The sequence below is a fragment of the Brienomyrus brachyistius genome, chromosome 3 (genome assembly GCF_023856365.1).
Source record: "Brienomyrus brachyistius isolate T26 chromosome 3, BBRACH_0.4, whole genome shotgun sequence".
NCBI lineage: Eukaryota > Metazoa > Chordata > Actinopteri > Osteoglossiformes > Mormyridae > Brienomyrus > Brienomyrus brachyistius.
In genome coordinates, this window is record NC_064535.1 from 20,887,958 (window position 1) to 20,906,969 (window position 19,012).

The 19,012-nt window shown below is 46.8% G+C and overlaps 2 protein-coding genes across 3 annotated transcripts; one reads left to right on the forward strand and one right to left on the reverse strand.

Moving 5' to 3' along the window:
- Positions 1 to 1,824: 1,824 nt before the first annotated feature.
- On the reverse strand, positions 1,825 to 14,102 carry c3h12orf4 (chromosome 3 C12orf4 homolog). The gene is made up of 14 exons (XM_049008946.1): positions 13,968 to 14,102; positions 13,280 to 13,473; positions 12,967 to 13,112; positions 11,930 to 12,111; positions 11,688 to 11,787; positions 10,896 to 11,017; positions 10,570 to 10,664; positions 10,276 to 10,473; positions 9,637 to 9,765; positions 8,532 to 8,603; positions 8,237 to 8,439; positions 5,638 to 5,695; positions 5,038 to 5,105; positions 1,825 to 2,832 (listed from the first exon to the last, which is right to left on the reverse strand). Exons 2-14 carry the CDS (start codon positions 13,455 to 13,457, stop codon positions 2,740 to 2,742), a joined length of 1,644 nt encoding a protein of 547 aa, XP_048864903.1. The 5' UTR covers positions 13,458 to 13,473; positions 13,968 to 14,102; the 3' UTR covers positions 1,825 to 2,739.
- Positions 14,103 to 14,272: 170 nt separating this feature from the next.
- On the forward strand, positions 14,273 to 17,589 carry rad51ap1 (RAD51 associated protein 1). 2 transcript variants are annotated; one of them, XM_049009746.1, is made up of 9 exons: positions 14,273 to 14,567; positions 14,942 to 14,988; positions 15,131 to 15,278; positions 15,482 to 15,573; positions 15,699 to 15,788; positions 15,911 to 16,075; positions 16,332 to 16,517; positions 16,643 to 16,762; positions 16,881 to 17,589. In XM_049009746.1, the coding sequence occupies exons 1-9, from the start codon at positions 14,551 to 14,553 to the stop codon at positions 17,003 to 17,005; spliced, it is 990 nt and encodes a 329-aa protein (XP_048865703.1). In that variant the 5' UTR covers positions 14,273 to 14,550; the 3' UTR covers positions 17,006 to 17,589. The 2 variants fall into 2 exon arrangements, with proteins under 2 accessions (XP_048865703.1, XP_048865704.1); XM_049009747.1 differs by having other exon boundaries at positions 15,702 to 15,788.
- The last annotated feature ends 1,423 nt before the right edge of the window (positions 17,590 to 19,012 follow it).

The following is a 19,012-nucleotide window of genomic DNA, read 5'->3' on the forward strand; positions in this document are numbered from 1 at the left end:
AAATAATCGTGGCTGTCTTGTGGGAAATTAATTTTCCCCCGAAGATCATATTAAACGCTGTAGACAGACGTCTGGTTAACACAAGTCAGAGAAAGTGAATGAATTCAGCGCCACAAATATTTCTTGTCAGAGATATGAAATGAGGTACAATGGGAGATTGTTACCTGCACAATCGTCTCCATTCCCATGCAGCAGACGTGGTTCTGGAGCTTCCCTGCATAGGGTGCCAGGGCAGTGATTCTTTGTTTTGTGGCTGAGAGGAACATATGGATGAAGCGTAGCCCAACCAGACAATGCACACTCTGTGTTGGTTGCCCTCAGTTTTTAATGCCTTCAATGTATGAAATGTTACACTGTACGGCTCGGGCCTGCACAATGTAAACAATCTGTGCTCAATTTCACAGTGTAATATGGGTGTAAGATTGTTGGACCCTTGTACTTTATTAGATGTCCAAATTAAGCACTGGGGAGTCTTTATGAAACACCAAGGCTAGTCAGCTCAAGGCTTAGCGGGGGAGGGCTGGCGAGGAATGTTGAACATTAGCCAACAATTCATGATGAAACCAGGAGCACGGCCCGCGTTCCTGCACTGGCCCTCCTAAGAATGCTGGCAGCCACACAAGCCTGTGTTCACAATCAGCAGGTCCGAGGCCAGTGCGCCACAGTACCACCATTACACAGGAGGCCCGTTTGCTCATATCAGATCTCACTGTGTTTCGGAACGGCACTGGGACTAGTGCCGATTTTGATTCTCCTTTCTTAGGTTACAGTGTAAGTCCACCAGAGATGATAGCCCCCCCCCACCCCCCCGTGTGGTGCCTCGAGGCTCCTGGGTCGGCCAGCTGGACGACATGGAGACTTCTGTGGTTCGGCAGAGCATCAAAGCCGCCTCAGCGCCTGGATTCCACGACCTTGGGAACACAACGCCACCCCAGACCCGTCCTGGGGACGTCAGGTATTCTGTGACACGTTTTTAACCCTCCGATCAACTCTCACTCTCCTGTAAGAGAACCTAAGAAGCATCAGGAATGTGGGGGGGGGGCCCGTCCGCCCAGGAGGCGACGTTGTGGGTACCTGCCCGTCTTGCCCTTGCCATCTCCCACATTGGTTGTGACTAGACACCAGTCATGCTGCCCGCATGTGGAAAATGAACCCCCCCCCCCCCCGTTAGAAATGGCCAACAGCTTCACACATACTTTGCATTTTGCTGCCCATTCATCTTTGGGATGCTTGGCCAGGCAGTTACCACACTGGGATTGGCACGTTTAGCAATTGAAAACTCACATTTCCCCACTGTGAGCACGGTAAATTGCAAGATACACTGTCTTCGATATTTTGTGCTGGAGATTAATAAGGCCCACCCTCCCCAGTTGTAAATTCAGATGTTTAGAATACATATTAGCCCAATTTGCTGCAGTAGTCTAGAAATCCCAAAATATTTCCATACGTAAAAAAAACCCAAAATAAAATTCCATACTTTGTACGAACACTGGGGCATGTTGCACGAAGCAGGGTTTCTCAATTAGCTGGATTAACTAAAGATAAAAAACATCACCGACATATTTATTAAGCAACCAGACGCAAAATCAAGTCAGGGAAGTTTCCACATTAGAGTCATTTAGTGTTTTCTTCCCTAAAAGTGTTTTGAGGTTCGCTGTTTAGGGTTGTTAAAACAACATACTGTGTGCGGCAGACTACAGAGATTACCCAATTGTTATTATAATATTATTATATTACGCCATCGATAACTGCTGACGGTGCATAGCATTGCAGATGAGTACGTAACACATCCACGGCCGCGGTATTCAAAACCAAGACGACATGGCCTGTCTTAAAGGTTTACTGTTGTATTACACACCACGTGAGAATTACAACACAGGATTCCAGGTGCATTACTCAGTGTCACTAAGTGTCCTGCAGCTACAGACACAATATGACCAGGAAACACAACATCACCACTGGGCATGAGTCACGGGGAGGAACAGGGGTACGCCTGAACAGCCAGCACCCGGGCAGCGGTACGAAAGGCTACCCCCCCCCAATCACAGGGCAATCTGCATTATAAAAACACAGCCATACTGCCCTCCTTACAGACAGGCACAAAGCCAGCTCTCGAGACACATCTCAGCTGACACGGGCTTCGGTTTTGGTCTTCCAAAGGGAGGTTGCTCAGTGTGCCCGTCTCGGTTGGGAAGAGCGCCCTCTGCTGTCCATGTGCCACCCCCATTGTGTGGCTAGCAGCCAACGCACTGCAATGCAGCACCCTGGCACCAGTACACAGCGTATATTAGCATTAGCACAAATCAGCCTCTTCCACAAAGAGCCCGAATAGGAGTGTGAAATACACATTATTAAACAAATAATTACAGGACAGTAAGTCTTCTCTGTGCATTTCAGGAATGTCTGCTTTGCAGAGACTTTCATGTGTGAAATAACAGAGAAGCAGCTCAGAATGCTTAATTCCCCTACTTTTAGCTTTAATATAAAAACCCGAGGTCATGTTTAACTTTCTTACTTCCCTTGATTTCCCTCAGGACAGCTAATTAAAACAACTGCAACACAGCAACAAAGTTGGAGGAACCAAACGTGGTCACGTGGCTTTGGCAGAAGTGCCAAGAAACTGCTGGGCAGGGTGTCCCGGGGTTCTCATTGGTCCAGCTGGTGTGGGCGTGTCCCTCTTTGAATCTGGCTAATGGTGCAGGCCCCTGTCCTGTACCTCGACAGGCAGCAGGAGCAGCATCAGCGCTTGGAGGTGAGCGTCAGCGTGGAGGAGACCCGGAAGATCTGGGGCAGCATGTTACTCAGCTGGTAGAACATCTCTTCTGAGATACTCTGTCGACACACACAGGGCGGCAGTGTGAATTTCAGCAGACATGCCTTCTGCATCAGAGCACCATGCAACGGGAGGGCAAGCTTCGTCAATAAACTTCTCCAGAAGAGACAGAAGAATCAAAGGACCCAAGTGGATGGCTGCTGGTAACTCAGCGACGGACGGCAAAGGCCAGTCACCTTTATTATATTCCTGTCAGATGTAATTCTACCAGCCCTGCGGACTCTGATCTGTGGCCAGGCTCTCTGCTGATCCTCATTAGATCAGTACATCTAGCATGTCTCACTCATGTTGTATATTTAGGGACTGTGCTGAAGGTTGCGGCACTGCTGAGTCAGACGGGTGCTTCTCGGACTCCCGTGGGCCCAGAGATGGGGAGCAAAGTGCCGTCCATGCAGAACTTGGCGGGCCGGTGTCTGTATTGGCGCTGGGACAGCTGGGTTTGTGCGGGCCGGACAAGATCTGACAACTGGATCTAGGACGGCTAGTGAAAAAAGCTCTGGTTGAGTGATTTTTACAAAGAAATTTCACTATTAAGCTACTGACAGTAGACTGGCAGTCTTGAAAAAAATGCATACGAGGACATCTGATTTAAGTTTTAAGGAGTAGGACCAACAATATCTATGTGTGTGTGGTGTTTTTGGGTCACGTGTCGGATGTCACTTGACAGCAAATCAGATGTGGGGGACAACAGCCGAGTCACCATGCGGCGGAACCCGGCAGTTGGAGGCCACGCCCCCTGCAATCTCCTTGAGGGGCGTGGTCACAAAGGGCACAAGGGCCTCACTGGCCAACCATAGGATCGGCAGTCCTGTCAAACGCTGCCATGTCGGGGATCAGCACGCTACGAGCAGGACAACACGATCCGACTTGAGTATGAATCACCAGCCTCGTGACTAGCTGTGGGATGGGGCTTATTCTCAGGATAACACTCATTAATATAAATCTTGTTAGTATACTGTTCTGTAACTTCATTCATTTAATTTAAATATATATTTAGAAAACTACCTGGGGAGAAGTGCAAAATGGTGATAGAAATAAAGACCATTACAGGGCAAAATAAGACTGAACTAGAACAGAAAACAAATTAATAAGCCTGAAAATAAGAAAGATAATGAGGCCTCTTTCCCTGGCTGGCTGCTGCCGCAGTTACAGGACTCGACTTTGAGGTCGCCCCCTGCTGGAAGGCCCTCAGCACTGTTTATTACTCTCCAGCAGAGTCGTGACACCAGACGTGAATATGTGACAGGGCCACATTCTTTGACATCAAAGTTAAAGCATGCAGTGAAACGCTTGACGGGGTTACAGTCTGTCCTGCCTTCTGTTACTTCTAAAGAGTCGAGTGTTAATTATGGTATAATGGATCTTACAGTGTATCCCAGGGTTCCCCAATTTTCCCCCCAGAGGGAAAAATTCTATCAGCAATTCAAAGCCATAGGCCACTGCCCCCAATGAAATTTGTGGAGTGGGGGGTGCTGGCCACATTAGGGAGGGTGCTGACAGGGCTGGATTGACCTTTTCAAGGGCCTTAGGCAGGGATGTTACCAGAAATAAATTCAGAGGGGGAAGGGAGTCCCCCTCAGTAGATATCGCCAACCAAGGGGGGGCCCTCGGCAGATAACTCCGACTGGGGACTTCGTCTGGACCCCCTTGTGCTGATCGGGCCCTAGGCAGTTACCTAGTTTGCCTATGCCTAGATTCCGCCCTGGGGAAGAACATTTGCCTTGATTTTGTCTGTGAATAGCGCTTGCTTACCAAAGACACTAACACATGTCACATGCTTTTTCTTCTGCAGAACCTCTATGGCTCTCAAAAGGTTCCTTTAAATTTCCTCATTAGAAGAGCTATGTATCCCACTAGGTTCTTGAAAAGTTCCTTGGTAACACCTCTACTGTTCTCACTAGGTTTCTGTGTGGTTCCTCTGTAGAACCTCAATGGATCTCACTAGGTTCCTGAAAGGTTCCTCTGTAGGGCCTCCATTGCTCTCACTAGGTTCCTGTTAGGCAACCCTGGTATCAATTTTCTGCTGAGAATTTTATAAACACAACCTGGGCCATTTCAAAATTCAAGGGCTAAGAGTCGCAATGCCTTCATGTAGCTGCACAAAGTGCCGTAGGAACCCAGGAACGTATTCATTGTTATGGAAAAAAACATTGAGGATTAAATGGTACAGAGATTAATTAAAGACTCTAAAAGTGACTCCTTACCTGTGGCACCAGGAACTGCACCGTGCGGGAAATCCCTCCATCCCAGGAGACCATTTCCATCATGAATCCTGCAGTGGAGAAAGATCAGCGTCTTCATGCCCCATGGACAATTCAATACTTGTGGGTGTGCTTTCATGTTTATTTGTTTAGCAGAAGCTCTTGCCCAAAGTGACATAGTCAAAGTCAGGAATACATGGGGTCAGCCAACATCCAGAGCCCCCTGGAGCAGCTGGGATTAAAGCCTGTCCTCAAGGGACCAATAGGGATGTGTTTACTCTGGCATGAGAACATGGGATTCGAACCCACAACCTTCCAGGCAACGATCCCTAACCCCCTGAGGTACCCAAAGAACTAAGTTTTTGTTTACCAACCATTTGCTCTCTAAACCACATCCCTGTGACAGAAATAACCCCCATGCCCAGATGGTTGGCAGGACGTTGGTGTTCCCCGCGTTGTTTTCAAACAGAGCTCTAATTTGTGTCGTGAGCTGACGCTCCATCTGCCGAGATACGCAACGGTGGCGGCGGGAGAGTGGGGGAACGACGGCAAGCCTTGGCAAGTCCTTTGCTCCACAGCACCCCCTTCTGGTCACCCACTCACCTTTCACACATTTGAACACCAGCTCGGCCCGCTTCAAACACCAGGGGATGGTCATCTCCTGTGAAGGGGAGCCAGAACATCAGACAGACCGCCGAAAGGGAACCGGATCGCGGTCCCAAAACTCTGCCTTTCCGTGCATCTTCCCACACTGTCTGGTTCTCCGTCGCTTCCACTGGCAATTAGCGTCTCCAGGCACGCGCACACAAATAACCGGAAAGGCACATAACCGAAAAAGGACTCCCGGAAGCTCTTTCCGGAATGCATCCGTCAAGTGCTCCCTGGCGGCTCCGCCCACTCATGGTTCAGCGAGGGCCGCGGAAATGTCAGCTTTGGCCGCCCTGTGGTTACGTCTGGTCTGGAGCTGAACGGAACCCGAAATGGGGCCATTTCTCAGTTAACGACAAGACTGCAATGCAACCCCAGATGTGTGGACAAATAATCAGCCGATTTTAACTCTGCATTCCAGACACAGGACAGACCCAGGATAGACCCAGGATATATAAAGCTCTCAGGCAATCAGTGCAGCCTAATAATCACTTTTTATGAACACCAGGAACTTATCAACTTATCAAAAGACATCTTTTCCAGGGACGCCCATGCATATTTCAATAAGACAACGCAAAATCACATTCTGTACACATTACAAAGTCCTGGCTGCGGAGGAAGAGGGTATGGGTACTTGACTGGCCTGCCTGTAGTCCCGATCTGTCTCCAATAGACAATATGTGGCGCATTTTGAAGCGCAAAATGCGACAACGAAGACCCCCGTACTGTTGCCCACCTTAAGACTTGTTTGCAGAAAGAATGGGACAAAATTACACCTGAAACACTTCATCACTTGGTGTCTTCAGTCCCTAAACGTCTTAAGTGTTGTGAAAAGGAATGGCAACATTACAAAGTGGTAAATGCTTTACTGTCCCAACTTTTTTTGAAATGTGTTGCAAGAAACAAAATTGGAATACGGTGCTTATTTTGAGAAAAACAATAAAATCCATGAGGAACACATTAAATAATGTGCTGTTGTATTGTTGTCAATGTAATACAGGTCAAAGATAATTTAACAAAGTACTGTTTTCAGCTTGATTTTCATTTTACACACCGTGCCAACGTTTTCTGATTTGGGGTTGTATATTACAGAATAAAATATTCTTTGATTCCAGATTTACTGTAAATTTTCTCGCAGCTGTCATATCTCATTAAAATGGATATAGATTATGTAGACAATTGATACTATTTAGAGTAAATTTTGGTTCAGTACTACAGATCCATTTCTCTTTTACAGAACAGAAAATGTAACATCAGATCCTTTTAAAGTGCCATATTAATAGTGCATATTTTTCTTTATAAAGTCAAGGGCATAATTTTATATCCAGAAACCTTCTAAATGTCCTTGATGCAATGCTGGTACATCGGAATCTGCCCACTCTGGTCAGTGAACGGCTACTTCATCATGCTTGTGTATGTATTTTATTAAGTTCTGATCACGACCCTCACCAGGAAAAGTGGACTGAAGGTGGGTTACGTTGCAGAAGACCACTCAGCAGTATACCTCCAAGCTAGACTCAATGTTCCTGCTCTTCAACATAAATGCAGGGAAGATCCTGTAAGCTCAGCTCCTGACAGCGTAACGTCAGCTCCCGGTTTGCTTGTATTTTCCGCTGACTGCCATGCATCTACAAAGAATGTCACAGAACGTTCTTTTCTGGAGCTAAGTAACGGATACTATTGCAGTACGACAGGACATGGCCGAATCAAAGGAGCAGGACGGGAGGGGAAGGGATCGAGGGCAGGCTGTCGGATGTGTGGAGAGCGTGCTCAGAACCAGGCCCGGAGCTGGCGGACAGGGGGGGACAATATTCCCGCCCCCCAAGCTACCATTTAACCGCTGCAGAGGCGGTGTGGAGTCAAAGTTCAAACTGGTGAGCGGTTCCCCTGTTTGTGTGTCCTCCTGCTCCAGTCCTGTTTACATACGTTCTTCCTTCCTCTCCAATTATCTGACCGCAAGAGTAGGAGCCATGCACGTCACCGTCACTTTCACAAGGCACCGTCGTGTAGTGAACCGTGCACCGTGCATTTAAATATAGAGCCAGGCTTTTGCACAACATAGACCACTTTGTGGGGTACCACTTAACCGATTCAGAGGAAACGAAAGCAAACGTCAGCAGCGATGAACACTGGAAGTGCGCTCCACCTGAGCCCAGAATCCTACACTGCTTTCAGGTTCGTGCTGCTGCGCAGACCGCTTAGAGATTCCAGTGACCACACACTATGGACCATCAAACAGACAGACGATCAGTGACAGACTTAAGTGTATGAAAGCACATCTCTGATCAAGGCCCTTGTTTTTTTTTTCCTTTTGTAGAACCTCTATGGCTTTCAAAAGGTTCCTTTAAATTTCCTCAGTAGAAGATCTATGGAAGCCACTAGGTTCCTGAAAAGTTCCTCTGTAGCACTTCTATTGCTCTTGTTAGGTTTCTGGTTCCTCTGCAAAACCTCTACTGCTCTCACTGTCTTTCTGGCGGTTCCTCTGTAGAACCTCCATGCATCTCACTAGGTTTCTGTAGCACCTCTATGGGTCCTGCAGCTTGCTACCACTCACCTCTGACATGTCATGAACCAGAAGCAGGGGCACGGTGATGGTGGTGATGTCATGTGTGCAGCACACCTTCAGGATGTTGCGTAGGCCCATGATGGCCGGGTCGCGGGCTGTGATGTTGCCTGAGCGCACGTTGTCATCCACGCACAGGTGGAAGACAATGTGCACCTCTGACAGGTTGGAGTGCCGGGTGATGTAGAATTCACCTGGCAGACAGAGGTGGGGCAAAACTTATAAGAGATGCTTCAGAGTAACAGCAGGACAGCGATCACAGCAAATTACAAGAGAATGGACCCACCTGGTAAAATATTTGAGGTATTCCTTTCAAGGTTTTTTGCGTTATCCTCACCGCCTCCATTTTTAGGACCCTCTAAGGGAAGAAAATAGGTTCAATCAGTGGATCTCGACTTTCCCCTGAAATGAAGACAGACAGACAGACAGGAAGACCCATATTTGGGCAGCGAAGCCCATAGGAATGGAAAAGCTCCGTTCCCAGAGGGTCCATTTCGCGGCTCACTGAGTGTGCAGTGCGATAAGCTCCACACCGGTGATGTTACAGTACACCCAAAGCAGAGATGCCCCCATAGCCCCCACGCCCCCCGAACCACGGTCCTGGAATCCCACGGGCTGCATTTCCTCAATGGCCGATAAACAAACACGCCTTCGCTCTGCGGCTTGGTCCCTTTGGGCAATCAAGGCTGCCAGGAGTCTCCGTCTCTTACCTTGAGTTAGACGGCAAGCCGATGCTAAATAACATAATTCTATAATTTCAGGGAAAATCATAGCCATTGTAGCCAGCCGTAGATTCAAACAAAAGAAAAGGGATTAGACTTGACTCTATGAGGCGTTTGAACTGGGAGTGGTTATCTTTTTTATTAACTGTAAAAACTTATTAAGTGTCAAATTCCACTGACTAAAGTCTGTATTCAGACCTGCAAATCACTGTTGACCTGTCAAATATCAAGTCAACACCGTTTTTGCAATTGACTTATCTTTTTCTATGTGGCCTTAAACCCCTACTGAATCGTAATTCTCCTTTTTAAAATAATATTTAATTATTGTCAATAAATGAATGTTTGACGTAGCAAGGCTTGCTGTTGTGCTGGTTCACAACAACAGGAAACACCGTGGGAACACAGGAATGTCCGATGGCGACCTCTACGACTCCCTGCCCACGCGCGTTCCTCTCCACCCGCCGGATCGAAGGCGGCCATATTGGCCACCACTTCCTGCTCTGGACCCGTGACTCTGGCAGAGCCAATGCAACAGCCGCCCCCGCACGTGACGGCCAAAATGACAGCCCTGCGCCGGATGGCACCTTGGGTAATGAGCAGAGGTGAAAATGACGGGCCTGCCGTGCTGGCAGGGGCCTCGTGTGGGCGGTCCGACGGCTGTTCGCTCACCAGGCTGCTCCCGCTGCTTGCTGTTCCTCTGTGCCCGGGCATACAGCACCACCTGCTGGACCACCTCCAGCTGCTCCTCCAGCCAGGGGAAGTGGAAGTCTGTGCACTCTTTGGACACAGTGGCAAAATCTGGTTGCAAAACCAACCAGAAGAGTCAATGTTGGCTGGTCCGTGTTCCGAATGCAGGAACGGGCCTAATCAGCAACCCACGAGCTTCAGGAAAATTCTGTTGCAACTGCAGCTTCGTTGGCAACATGACACTACACTCGGAAACTAAACTCCTGGAGGAATTCGCAGCACAACAGCGCTGCAGGTAGGATAAATCATCCCACATCCCAGCGCAATACAAACGTCAGATGCAGGTTCTTATGCAATACCTGCACTAAAACTCGCAATATCTGTAAATTTTCGGTACTTGCGCTTTTTCGTGCATTATGTCAAATCCTGTTTAGTGGAAGCGTGTAACTCTGGATCTGCACCCACGTGTTTCTCACTGATGAAGAACTAATTGCCGTTTCCTGTCAAACAAGGAGCTCCAGGGTTTAGCCAAACATCACGTCAATGCTGAATGCTAATATGTCACACAGGTCATGAACCCCACGGGTGCCACTTCAGGCTCGGCCGCAGGCCCCCACTCACCCCTCTTGATGCCGCTGTAGGAGTTGACCCGGTTATCCACCAGCAGCACCAGGCCACACAGTGACGTGGAGTAGAGCGACAGTGCTGTCTGCAGCCTCCGCAACTTGGCGCCGCCGCTGCCATGGCGACGGTGCTTACAAAAGTCCAGCACGTCGGCCCGCAGCAGCCGCAGGTTGTGCATGGTCTTCAGCTGTGCACCTGCAGGACGTGTATGGGGGGGGGGGGGGGGGGGGGGCTTCAAATGAGTACAAGCAGGGGTCTGTGCTGACCATGTTCCCCGGTGGGGTTGCTTACCTAAATGGATGGTGAAGCTTTCCTCCAGCTGCTGCTCCTCAAACATCTGGGCGGAGGCCTCACTCAACTGGCTGGGCTTCACCTTGATCTCCTCGCTGGGACCCACATGGATGGAGAACATCAGCCGCCACAGTCCATGTAGCAGCCCCCATCTGCGGATTCCGTTTCCCCCGCAGTCTCACACCCCGTCTAAGCGATTCCGGACCCGACCCACGAATTCATTATCTCCACTCGACCGATTTACACCCCCCCCGCCCCCGAGGCTGGAAAAGCTGCTGAGTCACCGACACCCGGACGAGAGTGGATACAGTTACACCTAGACCTACTTGATGGTGCTGTTGTTTGGATTCTGCAGGTCCTGGTGCAGCTTGAGGACCCACTCCTGGTACTCCTGCTTCTGGATCGTGGTCACCTGCTTCAGCTCATTGGCCCACTTATTTTCCAACACCTTTGCACACACCAGAAAAGGCACAAGCAGTAGCTTCAGGACGATACCTCCCAGCAATTATCTCATGCTGGATAGATTAACAAATCCATCCATCCATCCATCTTTGCTAACCTCTAAGCCAGGGTTTTTCAGTTTGCGAGGTTTTTGGCTTCTTACTTGATCCAGCTCCCCCGTTTTTATACCGTTTCTTAAGTTTAGTACAAATAAACCGGAGGCTTAACTAGGCGACTCGGTAGCTTGCTATAGTTTTGCAGCAGCTGGTGCGGTTGAACGCGTCATCCATCCTCTGTTTTTTTTTTTATGCCACACGATCTACCCAGACTATCTTGGCGATCGACCAGTAGATCGCGATCGACGTATTGGGCACCCCTGCTCTGATACAATTAGGGTCACAGTGATTTGCAGGAGGCACAAACTGAAGGATGCTGTGTGCCACCAGACAGTAACACACACACACGCACTTGCTATGAGTCAGCTGACCTTAGCACAGATCTCTGTCTTAGGCAGAGATACAGCAGAAGCCTCAAGAGATACCCCCCACTCAGACACAGCATTAGTGCCCCCCGGTCCTTTCCGTAACTCAGCCTTGCATTTGGGGTCTTCCCCAGCACCCCAATCTACAACCCCATTGTAAAAGAAGCCATCCGGAATCCATATCCCCGCAGCCGACCTGCTGGGCATCAAAGTGCTGCGAGGCCACCGCGTTGACATCCTGATCGCTCAAGGTCTTCCCCAGCTCCTGCATGACACTGTCCATCTCCACTGCTTGCCTACACCGTGTATGAAGGGAGGAAGAGTTTTGGAAAGATATTTGTGTCTCAATTTTGGAGAGATGATAACAGGAACGGAAAGGTGATGAAAAGCAGGGACCTTCCACATCACTCGAGCAAACACAAACACACACACACACACCTCTCCTGTAGTTTCTTCAGTTCCATGTCCCTCTCGCTGATGAGCTCCGAGATGCTGAGGAAATAGTTGTGCTCGAGGTTGAGCAGCGTGTCTGAGGCAGGGGAGTGGATCAGCTCGTGGTACACGTCAGCGAAATCTTCCTCTCGGCTTGGCTCCTCAGGCCGCGCGTGCTCCAGCGTGCTCTGTTTGGGGGTCAAAGGTCAGGGGGGACAGGCGAAGAGGCGAAGCCATACTGAGACACAAGACGGAATAACAGGGGCCGGTGGATGAAATAAAAAGTAAAAACAGAGTCTGAACACGATGTTGGGATATACGAGACACACGGACCTCAAATAGAGACCATAAAACAGCCAGGCTAAGAAAAAACACTACCATAAAAGCAGTGGCCACAGAAAAAAACAGATCATTACCGAGAGAAGAAAAATATCCCCACAAACACCACTAAAATCTGTCACGTACAGAACAATACAAAATAGACAGTGCCAGCAGTCCGCATGAGAAATTATAAGCCGGGAATGCTGATGCAGTGATCACAATGGATGCAGAACGCTTTCCTGAGTGCCTTTAAATAATCCCACTGACCTCCGCACGTAAAACAGGCCGCTGCAGTAAAACATTAATGATTATTCTGTGTGCTCCGTGGCAGCAGGCCAAACGGGCTCCAGTGCTAGAGAGGGGGCTCGCCCGGCCTTTTATAAGCATCTCAGGCAGAATATAACCAGCAGGGCCGTGCGGCAAGAATGCGGACAGTGCGGCTGACCTTAAAATGGGAAACGGGGAGGTTATGCTTTTTCAGAGGGATACGAATCATACTCAAGTCTCTGAATTAGTTCAGTAAGGGACGCACTTCACACCACACCCAGAAATGAAAGAAAAAGAATTATGATAGAATTGTGTTTTATATCCCAATGCAGATCAAAGACGACAAATAAGGCAGCCCTGAACATAGATTAGAGAACATAGATTAGAGAACATAGATTAGTTTGGTAGAAGCAAACTAATAATCCTGTCATGTTAATTTGGGTCATAGCGTTTACCTCACTGTAGACCTTAGCCCAAGAATCTGTGAGCCTGTCCATGTCCAGATCCTTCGTCGTCAGCTTCTGCAGGATGGTCTCTGCTTCCCTGTCATAGTCCAGGATGGTTTCTCTCTCTATAAAGCTACAAAGGACGGTCTTCAAATCTATTCCAGAGATAAGTTAAATAAAGCAGTTTTAGTTTGCCTGTTATGTACTGTCAAGATTGACTCTTGACTAATTGTTGTTGCAGTATTCATTGACGAATATAGACATTTTAATAGATATCGTCATTCATTTCAGATAAGATTCATCATCTTGACCTGTAACCAACCGTTTTCTACGAAGCAGGGCAGTTTGTGCAGTAGCTTCAGCCGCCCGAGGAGGTCGCTGGTGTTCTCCTGCACCGGGAACTGCAGGGGCACCGTCAGGACATAGTGCTGCTTCCCTGCCCTGAACTCAAACGTAAATTCCTTTTCCGTTGTGCTTATTTTCCCCTTATTTTTCTTCATATTTGTTTATTTGATGCTGAAAGGCAGACCCAAACGTAACAATTACGGGTGTGAAGTATTTTTATATACCCATTTAATTAACCAGGAAATCATCTGAAAATCGTTTTTGGGAAAAAAAATCTTTGGCAAACACATCAAAATGTTTTTGCAGTTGTAGCTTGCAAGGTATTTGTGCTTCACTCCAATGAATATACACAATTTTGAGCCTCCAGTCACCACTGGACTTCCTGCATTTGCACAGCGTCAACATTACTAGCAAAAAGCTACGCTTCACACGAGAAACGATGATTACTTATTTTGTGTTAAAGAACGGTAAAATAAAATTTTGAAAATATATATATATACAGTATTCGTCAAAATGACCATAGCTGGTCAAATCTGAGATTAACAGTATAATCTACATACAGATGTATGAGCTGGTGAGTTGATTAAGATTTGCTATATTAGCGCAGCAGCTAATCACTGAATGCAGTAGAACTAGGTACCAGATTATCGATTAAACAGTCTTACCAGAAATCGGACATACAAGTGTAATATTGTGTTGTTTGGCTAACGGTGTCGTAAACACCCATTCATCGTTAGCTCTCCAGCTGTGCTGTCAGATGACTGCGTCCGGCAGTCAAGGCTGCGTTTCCGGAATCGCAGATTCCATACAACATCCCAGCCTTTACATTCATAATGTGCAAATACATGGGCGCCGAAAATTCGCCATAACCAATAAATTATAATATGATGTTTATTAATGTACAGCGAGTCGCAGTGTGTTGTGCATTACTGCACATAATGTATCCCCTCATCGCAACCGAATCAGCCAACGTTAAAATGAATTTACTCCATTCGCTTTCAGGCGGGATGTTTTGCGGGGCGATCAAAACATTGCTGGATTCCTTAAGCCTTGTCTTCTAAGAAGGGAAAAACGAGGTTTTTGTTTTTCTCCAAATATAGTTACGTCATCTTAGTCGTGTTACTATTTTATTTGCCTATACATAAACTTTTTTTGTGAAAGCGATTATGGCTGGTGACTGAACACAATAATTATAGGCTGCTAGGGTGTTTTACCTGTTCTGTTAATAATCTCACGATTCTTATAAGCATGGAGAGACCCTCCAGGTGCGTAAGTAGCACAACAACCCTCAGTTATCCACTTTCAGCTGTTAATATCTTGTTACAGATGTATTTGTTTTGATGATGCCGGATACAAGTTCAACTGGTGATCATTACGGCTGTAACTTAATTTGATATTCATTTGGATATTCGTGTATTTATATTTGGTTCATTACAAAACTTATTAATGGCAGGCGAGACCTATGTCTATGGCGTCTGTCTCAACGTAGCATTTTTACTGACTTTTCCTTAGTAAAGCAGTGACATGTTGTGCCCGTTATTACCGTTATGATCGGAAATTTGTAACATCTAATCAATAAAATCAACAGCTGCCATCTGCTATAAATGAAAGTTGTCTGACTTATCTTACTTTTTTTCAGGAATAAGAAAACTGTTAATTATTCTGAATTTCAACAAGATGCTGACGGTACTGTATGTTTTCATGTTGTAAAGTCTATAAAGTTAGAGTAACAAATAAATAGAACTTAAAGTAATAAAGTAATTTTCTATCAGGCAGAATGCGTACAATATTTTCTGCAGTGCTTTCTGAGATGCTTTCCTCAAATCAGATGACGACTTCACCTCTGTGAAAGTGCCACCCACCAAAAAGCCCCGAAAGTCCGTAGGAGAGCCGGAGCGAGAGAAGAAAGCTGAAAGTAAAACGATTACAACCACAAGCCAGGGGGCCAACTCGCAGCAAACGGCCCCTAAGTCGAGGTAACCAAAAGGGGCCTTATCATAGGGTTCAGAAAACACTCGTGAGATAAAGCAGAAGGGCGTTACATGGATTTATACACGCAGCTGTCATTTTTCAGAATGTAAATTCGCTTTTTGATTTTTCATGGCAAGACGTTGACGTTTGTTCAATTTGGTGGTCCGTTTCTTAACATTAGTTATCCAAAATGCTGTGTCTGTTTCAGGCTATCTGTGGATGAGAAAATGTACGAACGCAACTTGGAAGCAGCTCTTCAGCTGTCCATGATCGCTTCGGCTGCGGCGGCAGAAATCCCTGGTGAGAAGAGGGAACTCTTTCACATCATGGAGATTCCTCAAGGTTTCAGTTTCAGTTACACTCCAACATCATGATGCAAAGACTCCGATTTTCATTGACGTTTTTATGTCCCCCCCTTCTGCGAGGAGTCAATGAGAATCAGCCTCCCCCTGAACTGGATGCGAAGGCTCTGTCTCCGCTGCTGTCTAACTGCAGTGTGGACCCCAGCTTTTTGGGTGCGTTTCATCTGGTTTTCATTTAATTTATTTAGGCAGATTTTTTGAATAGCAGTCTCACGGCTCATTTGGAGTGGACCTGTCCAAAGACGCCATCGTGAAAAAACAAACACTTCTCTTAGGTCTGGATAAGATTACAGATGAGGTGGGGTCCCACAGCACCCCCTCCAGGCAGAGAAAAGCAGCATCCAAGGCTGCTGAGCAGCAGAAGCGAATACTGAGTGCCGGGAGGGACAGCGGTGCTGAGAATGAAGGGGATGAGGATTATCAGCCCACTTGCACACCAGGTACCGGCCGCCAATAGCATGTTCTGTCTCATTTCGGTTTTATTTTTCTTCTGCTTTCTAAAAAGTTAAAGTTGAGTTAAAAAAAAATCATAGACTGACATGCAATAAAATCCATTCTGAGAGGCTCCTCAGTTTATTTTGTGTTTTTTTTAGCTATTGTTGCTGTAGCCTTGGGTATATTTCTATGATTATATATTTAAACCCCCAAAAAAGTGCTGGGCGCTGCTGGCGTTACCGGCTACGCTCATCTCTACAGATGCCGATTCCGATAGCGACGAAGACTTCGCCGAGGACGGCGAGAGCGAAGAGGAGGAGTTCACGATTACGAAAAGCAGAAGTGTGAAGAAGGGAGGGAGTAAGAAGCAGACAGCCAGCCGCGCGGGGGGCTCGGGGAGTGAGGGGAAGCCCCGCAAGGCCGCCAAAGCGAAAGCACAGCCAGCAAGTGCGTTTCCCATTTCACAGCAACACAGCTGAAGCTTATTTCAGGTGTCAGAGGAAAATTTTGCCTCTTTGTGGCTCTTGCTCATCTGGCTTTATTTGTTCGTTTGCTCGTTTGTTTATTATCAGAGACTCCCACGGTGTGTCGCGCTGCAGCTCCTTCAAGACCAGCTTCTGTGCCCAACATATCGAAACATGCAGTACCCATCAGTCCAGCAGGGGGCAGACTGGCCAAATGGAATCCACCTGGTAAGAGTGCCGGGGCGAAACAAAGTGGTGTCATTGCAGCCAAAATGCTGAAAGACATTAGTTGTCCAGTAAATGTCAATTATTTGTGGTTAAGTACTGTTGTGTTTTCTATTGCTAGGTCAAATTGGGCGTAGTCCTACCATCACATCGAAACCTCAGGGGAAGTCTCCTGTTCAGGGTCTGAGACTCGGGCTGTCCCGTCTGGCCCGGGTGAAACCCCTGCACCCCAGTCTGGCTCCCTGACATTCTCTTGTGTGTTAGATACTGTGTTTGTGTGTCTGGGGGGGTGTTTTGTGCTTTTAGAGTTATTTTTAATTGACATTAGGTTATATATATTGTAATATTCCACTCTACTTTTAAATTAAATTTCAAAAGCTGTATCTCATCTGTATCCCAGAGCAGCTGACTCACTAAAGGTTCCTTTAAGGGATGACATAAAACAAGCCTTTTCAGCTGTTTTGCTTGCCTCAAATTCTGCGCTTTGTGCTGTGGAATGGTGGACTCTTTAATCCGAGTTTCAGTATAAAATGAACAATACCTGGACATTTTATAAATAGCTTTAGTTGCGTTGCCTGGGTACAGAATTTAGCTGTGTCTGCATGGTGCACCAGCTCCCCCTGCTGGGCTAACATGGAATTTTAAACTCTTTTTTACATCTGAAGTAAATGGCGCATTTATAAATGTACGTCCTCATTCTGTCAAATTCGCCGTGTGAGAGCTACAGCTAGTTACTGTTTTTGTTTTCTCTTGACTACCGCTTTCTCTGTGTATGTTTGTCAAACTTTTTTATTTTTTAAAAGAATTTAATAAAGATTTATTATTTGGAAGAGGTCTTTGGGTTAACTCGCAGTTGACGTAAGATTGTTTTGAGTGCGTTTGAATCCGCTATTTGCAGCTTTTCAGGAAAATTATGTAAGTCAGTAGTTAAAATTGCCAGTAGTTGATATTCCAGTAGTGAAATGTCGAGCATGTCCGAGAATGTATAATGGGTATCTTTCAGCTATGAGTTATGAGCACCCAGGCCTATAAGTTAGTTTGATAAAACAGGCCTGTGGTTAAGCCTATATGATATTTACATTTTATTTATCTAGCGGAGGCATTTATCCTTGCAAATAGAGTTAGATAAGTAAGGTACCGCGCTGACCTCATCATTTCTGCATTTGATGTCCAGGGGTTGTGTGATGCTGTTTAGGAGATAATGCCGCCATCGGTGCAATAAATAGACTGCAGCATTTGATTTCACAATCTTAATGGAAGACCCCTATTAAATATGCATGTTGTATCGGTTGCAGGTATTTAAATCGTGCACTAACACAACACAGCTCGGTTTCCCGCTCGACAGGTGTTTGGTGCGAATCACTGAAACCTATCTGATGCTTGATATTGTAGTATCGTTAATGTGGCGAGCAGACGTCTTACAGTAGTTATCTAGTAAGGCACTACGATACGCTTGATGTGAGGAATTTAATTATCTGTTACTAAACGTGGAGAGGGGTTTGGGGGACTTATAGCTCGCTTTTTAGTTTTTACCCGGTGAAATTAGTGCATAAAAGCTTCTCAGAGAGGGGCTCCGTGCCTGAGAAACCGGTTTATGTTGGTGGATGCTATATGAAACTCGGCAGTCGGCACTGATGTAAGCTGTTCATCTTCGCGAGTGGATGAAACCTTAAACCACAAACGTGACACTTTGCGCGGCCAGAGAAAACTAGACCGGCGGCACCTCGCCGACAGTGTCCGGTGCTGCCCGAGCAGCCCCCCGACTCCCATCCGGTTGTCATGGTTACGGGGGGATGTCATACGCGAGCCCCCCCGTCACTCCGCACGTGGACGTTCCGTTCTGGGACCTTCAGCCAGAAGCAACAGCAAGCATGATCGCCGCCGACCGATGCACCAAGAAAACGTAAGCAGTACAACTCTATCCTTCGCGTTTACAAGCGCTGAACTGCTATAACAGACGTTCCTCGCAAAGTTTTGACGTAATTTGTAATAATCTAGGGCAGAAGTTTTGTCAATGTACACGTTTAGTTTTCTGCTACAAAGTATACACTGGTGGGCAAAATTATGGGAACGTTTTTGCCATTACGCTTTAAAAATTGCTACAGGAATAGCAGTAATGTTTATAAACAATCAAAGCATGCTACAAATATACGTAAGACATGATTCCATAAGACTGGAATCAAGTTCTGCAATCTCTAAAAACATGGAAGTGTTTCCACAATTTTGGCCACTAGTGTATACTGTCAAACGTAC

Excerpts from the sequence above, each read along its gene's own strand:
- c3h12orf4 (XM_049008946.1), bottom strand. The coding sequence starts at position 13,457 with ATGAAGAAAAATAAGGGGAAAATAAGCACAACGGAAAAGGAATTTACG. Across the intron at positions 11,788-11,929 it reads CTGAAGAAACTACAGGAGAG|GCAAGCAGTGGAGATGGACA; the intron begins GTGTGTGTGTGT and ends TACACGGTGTAG. Across the intron at positions 11,018-11,687 it reads AGCACTTTGATGCCCAGCAG|GTGTTGGAAAATAAGTGGGC; the intron begins GTCGGCTGCGGG and ends GTGTGTGCAAAG.
- rad51ap1 (XM_049009746.1), top strand. Across the intron at positions 15,789-15,910 it reads TGTGGACCCCAGCTTTTTGG|GTCTGGATAAGATTACAGAT; the intron begins GTGCGTTTCATC and ends CACTTCTCTTAG. Across the intron at positions 16,763-16,880 it reads GGCCAAATGGAATCCACCTG|GTCAAATTGGGCGTAGTCCT; the intron begins GTAAGAGTGCCG and ends TTCTATTGCTAG.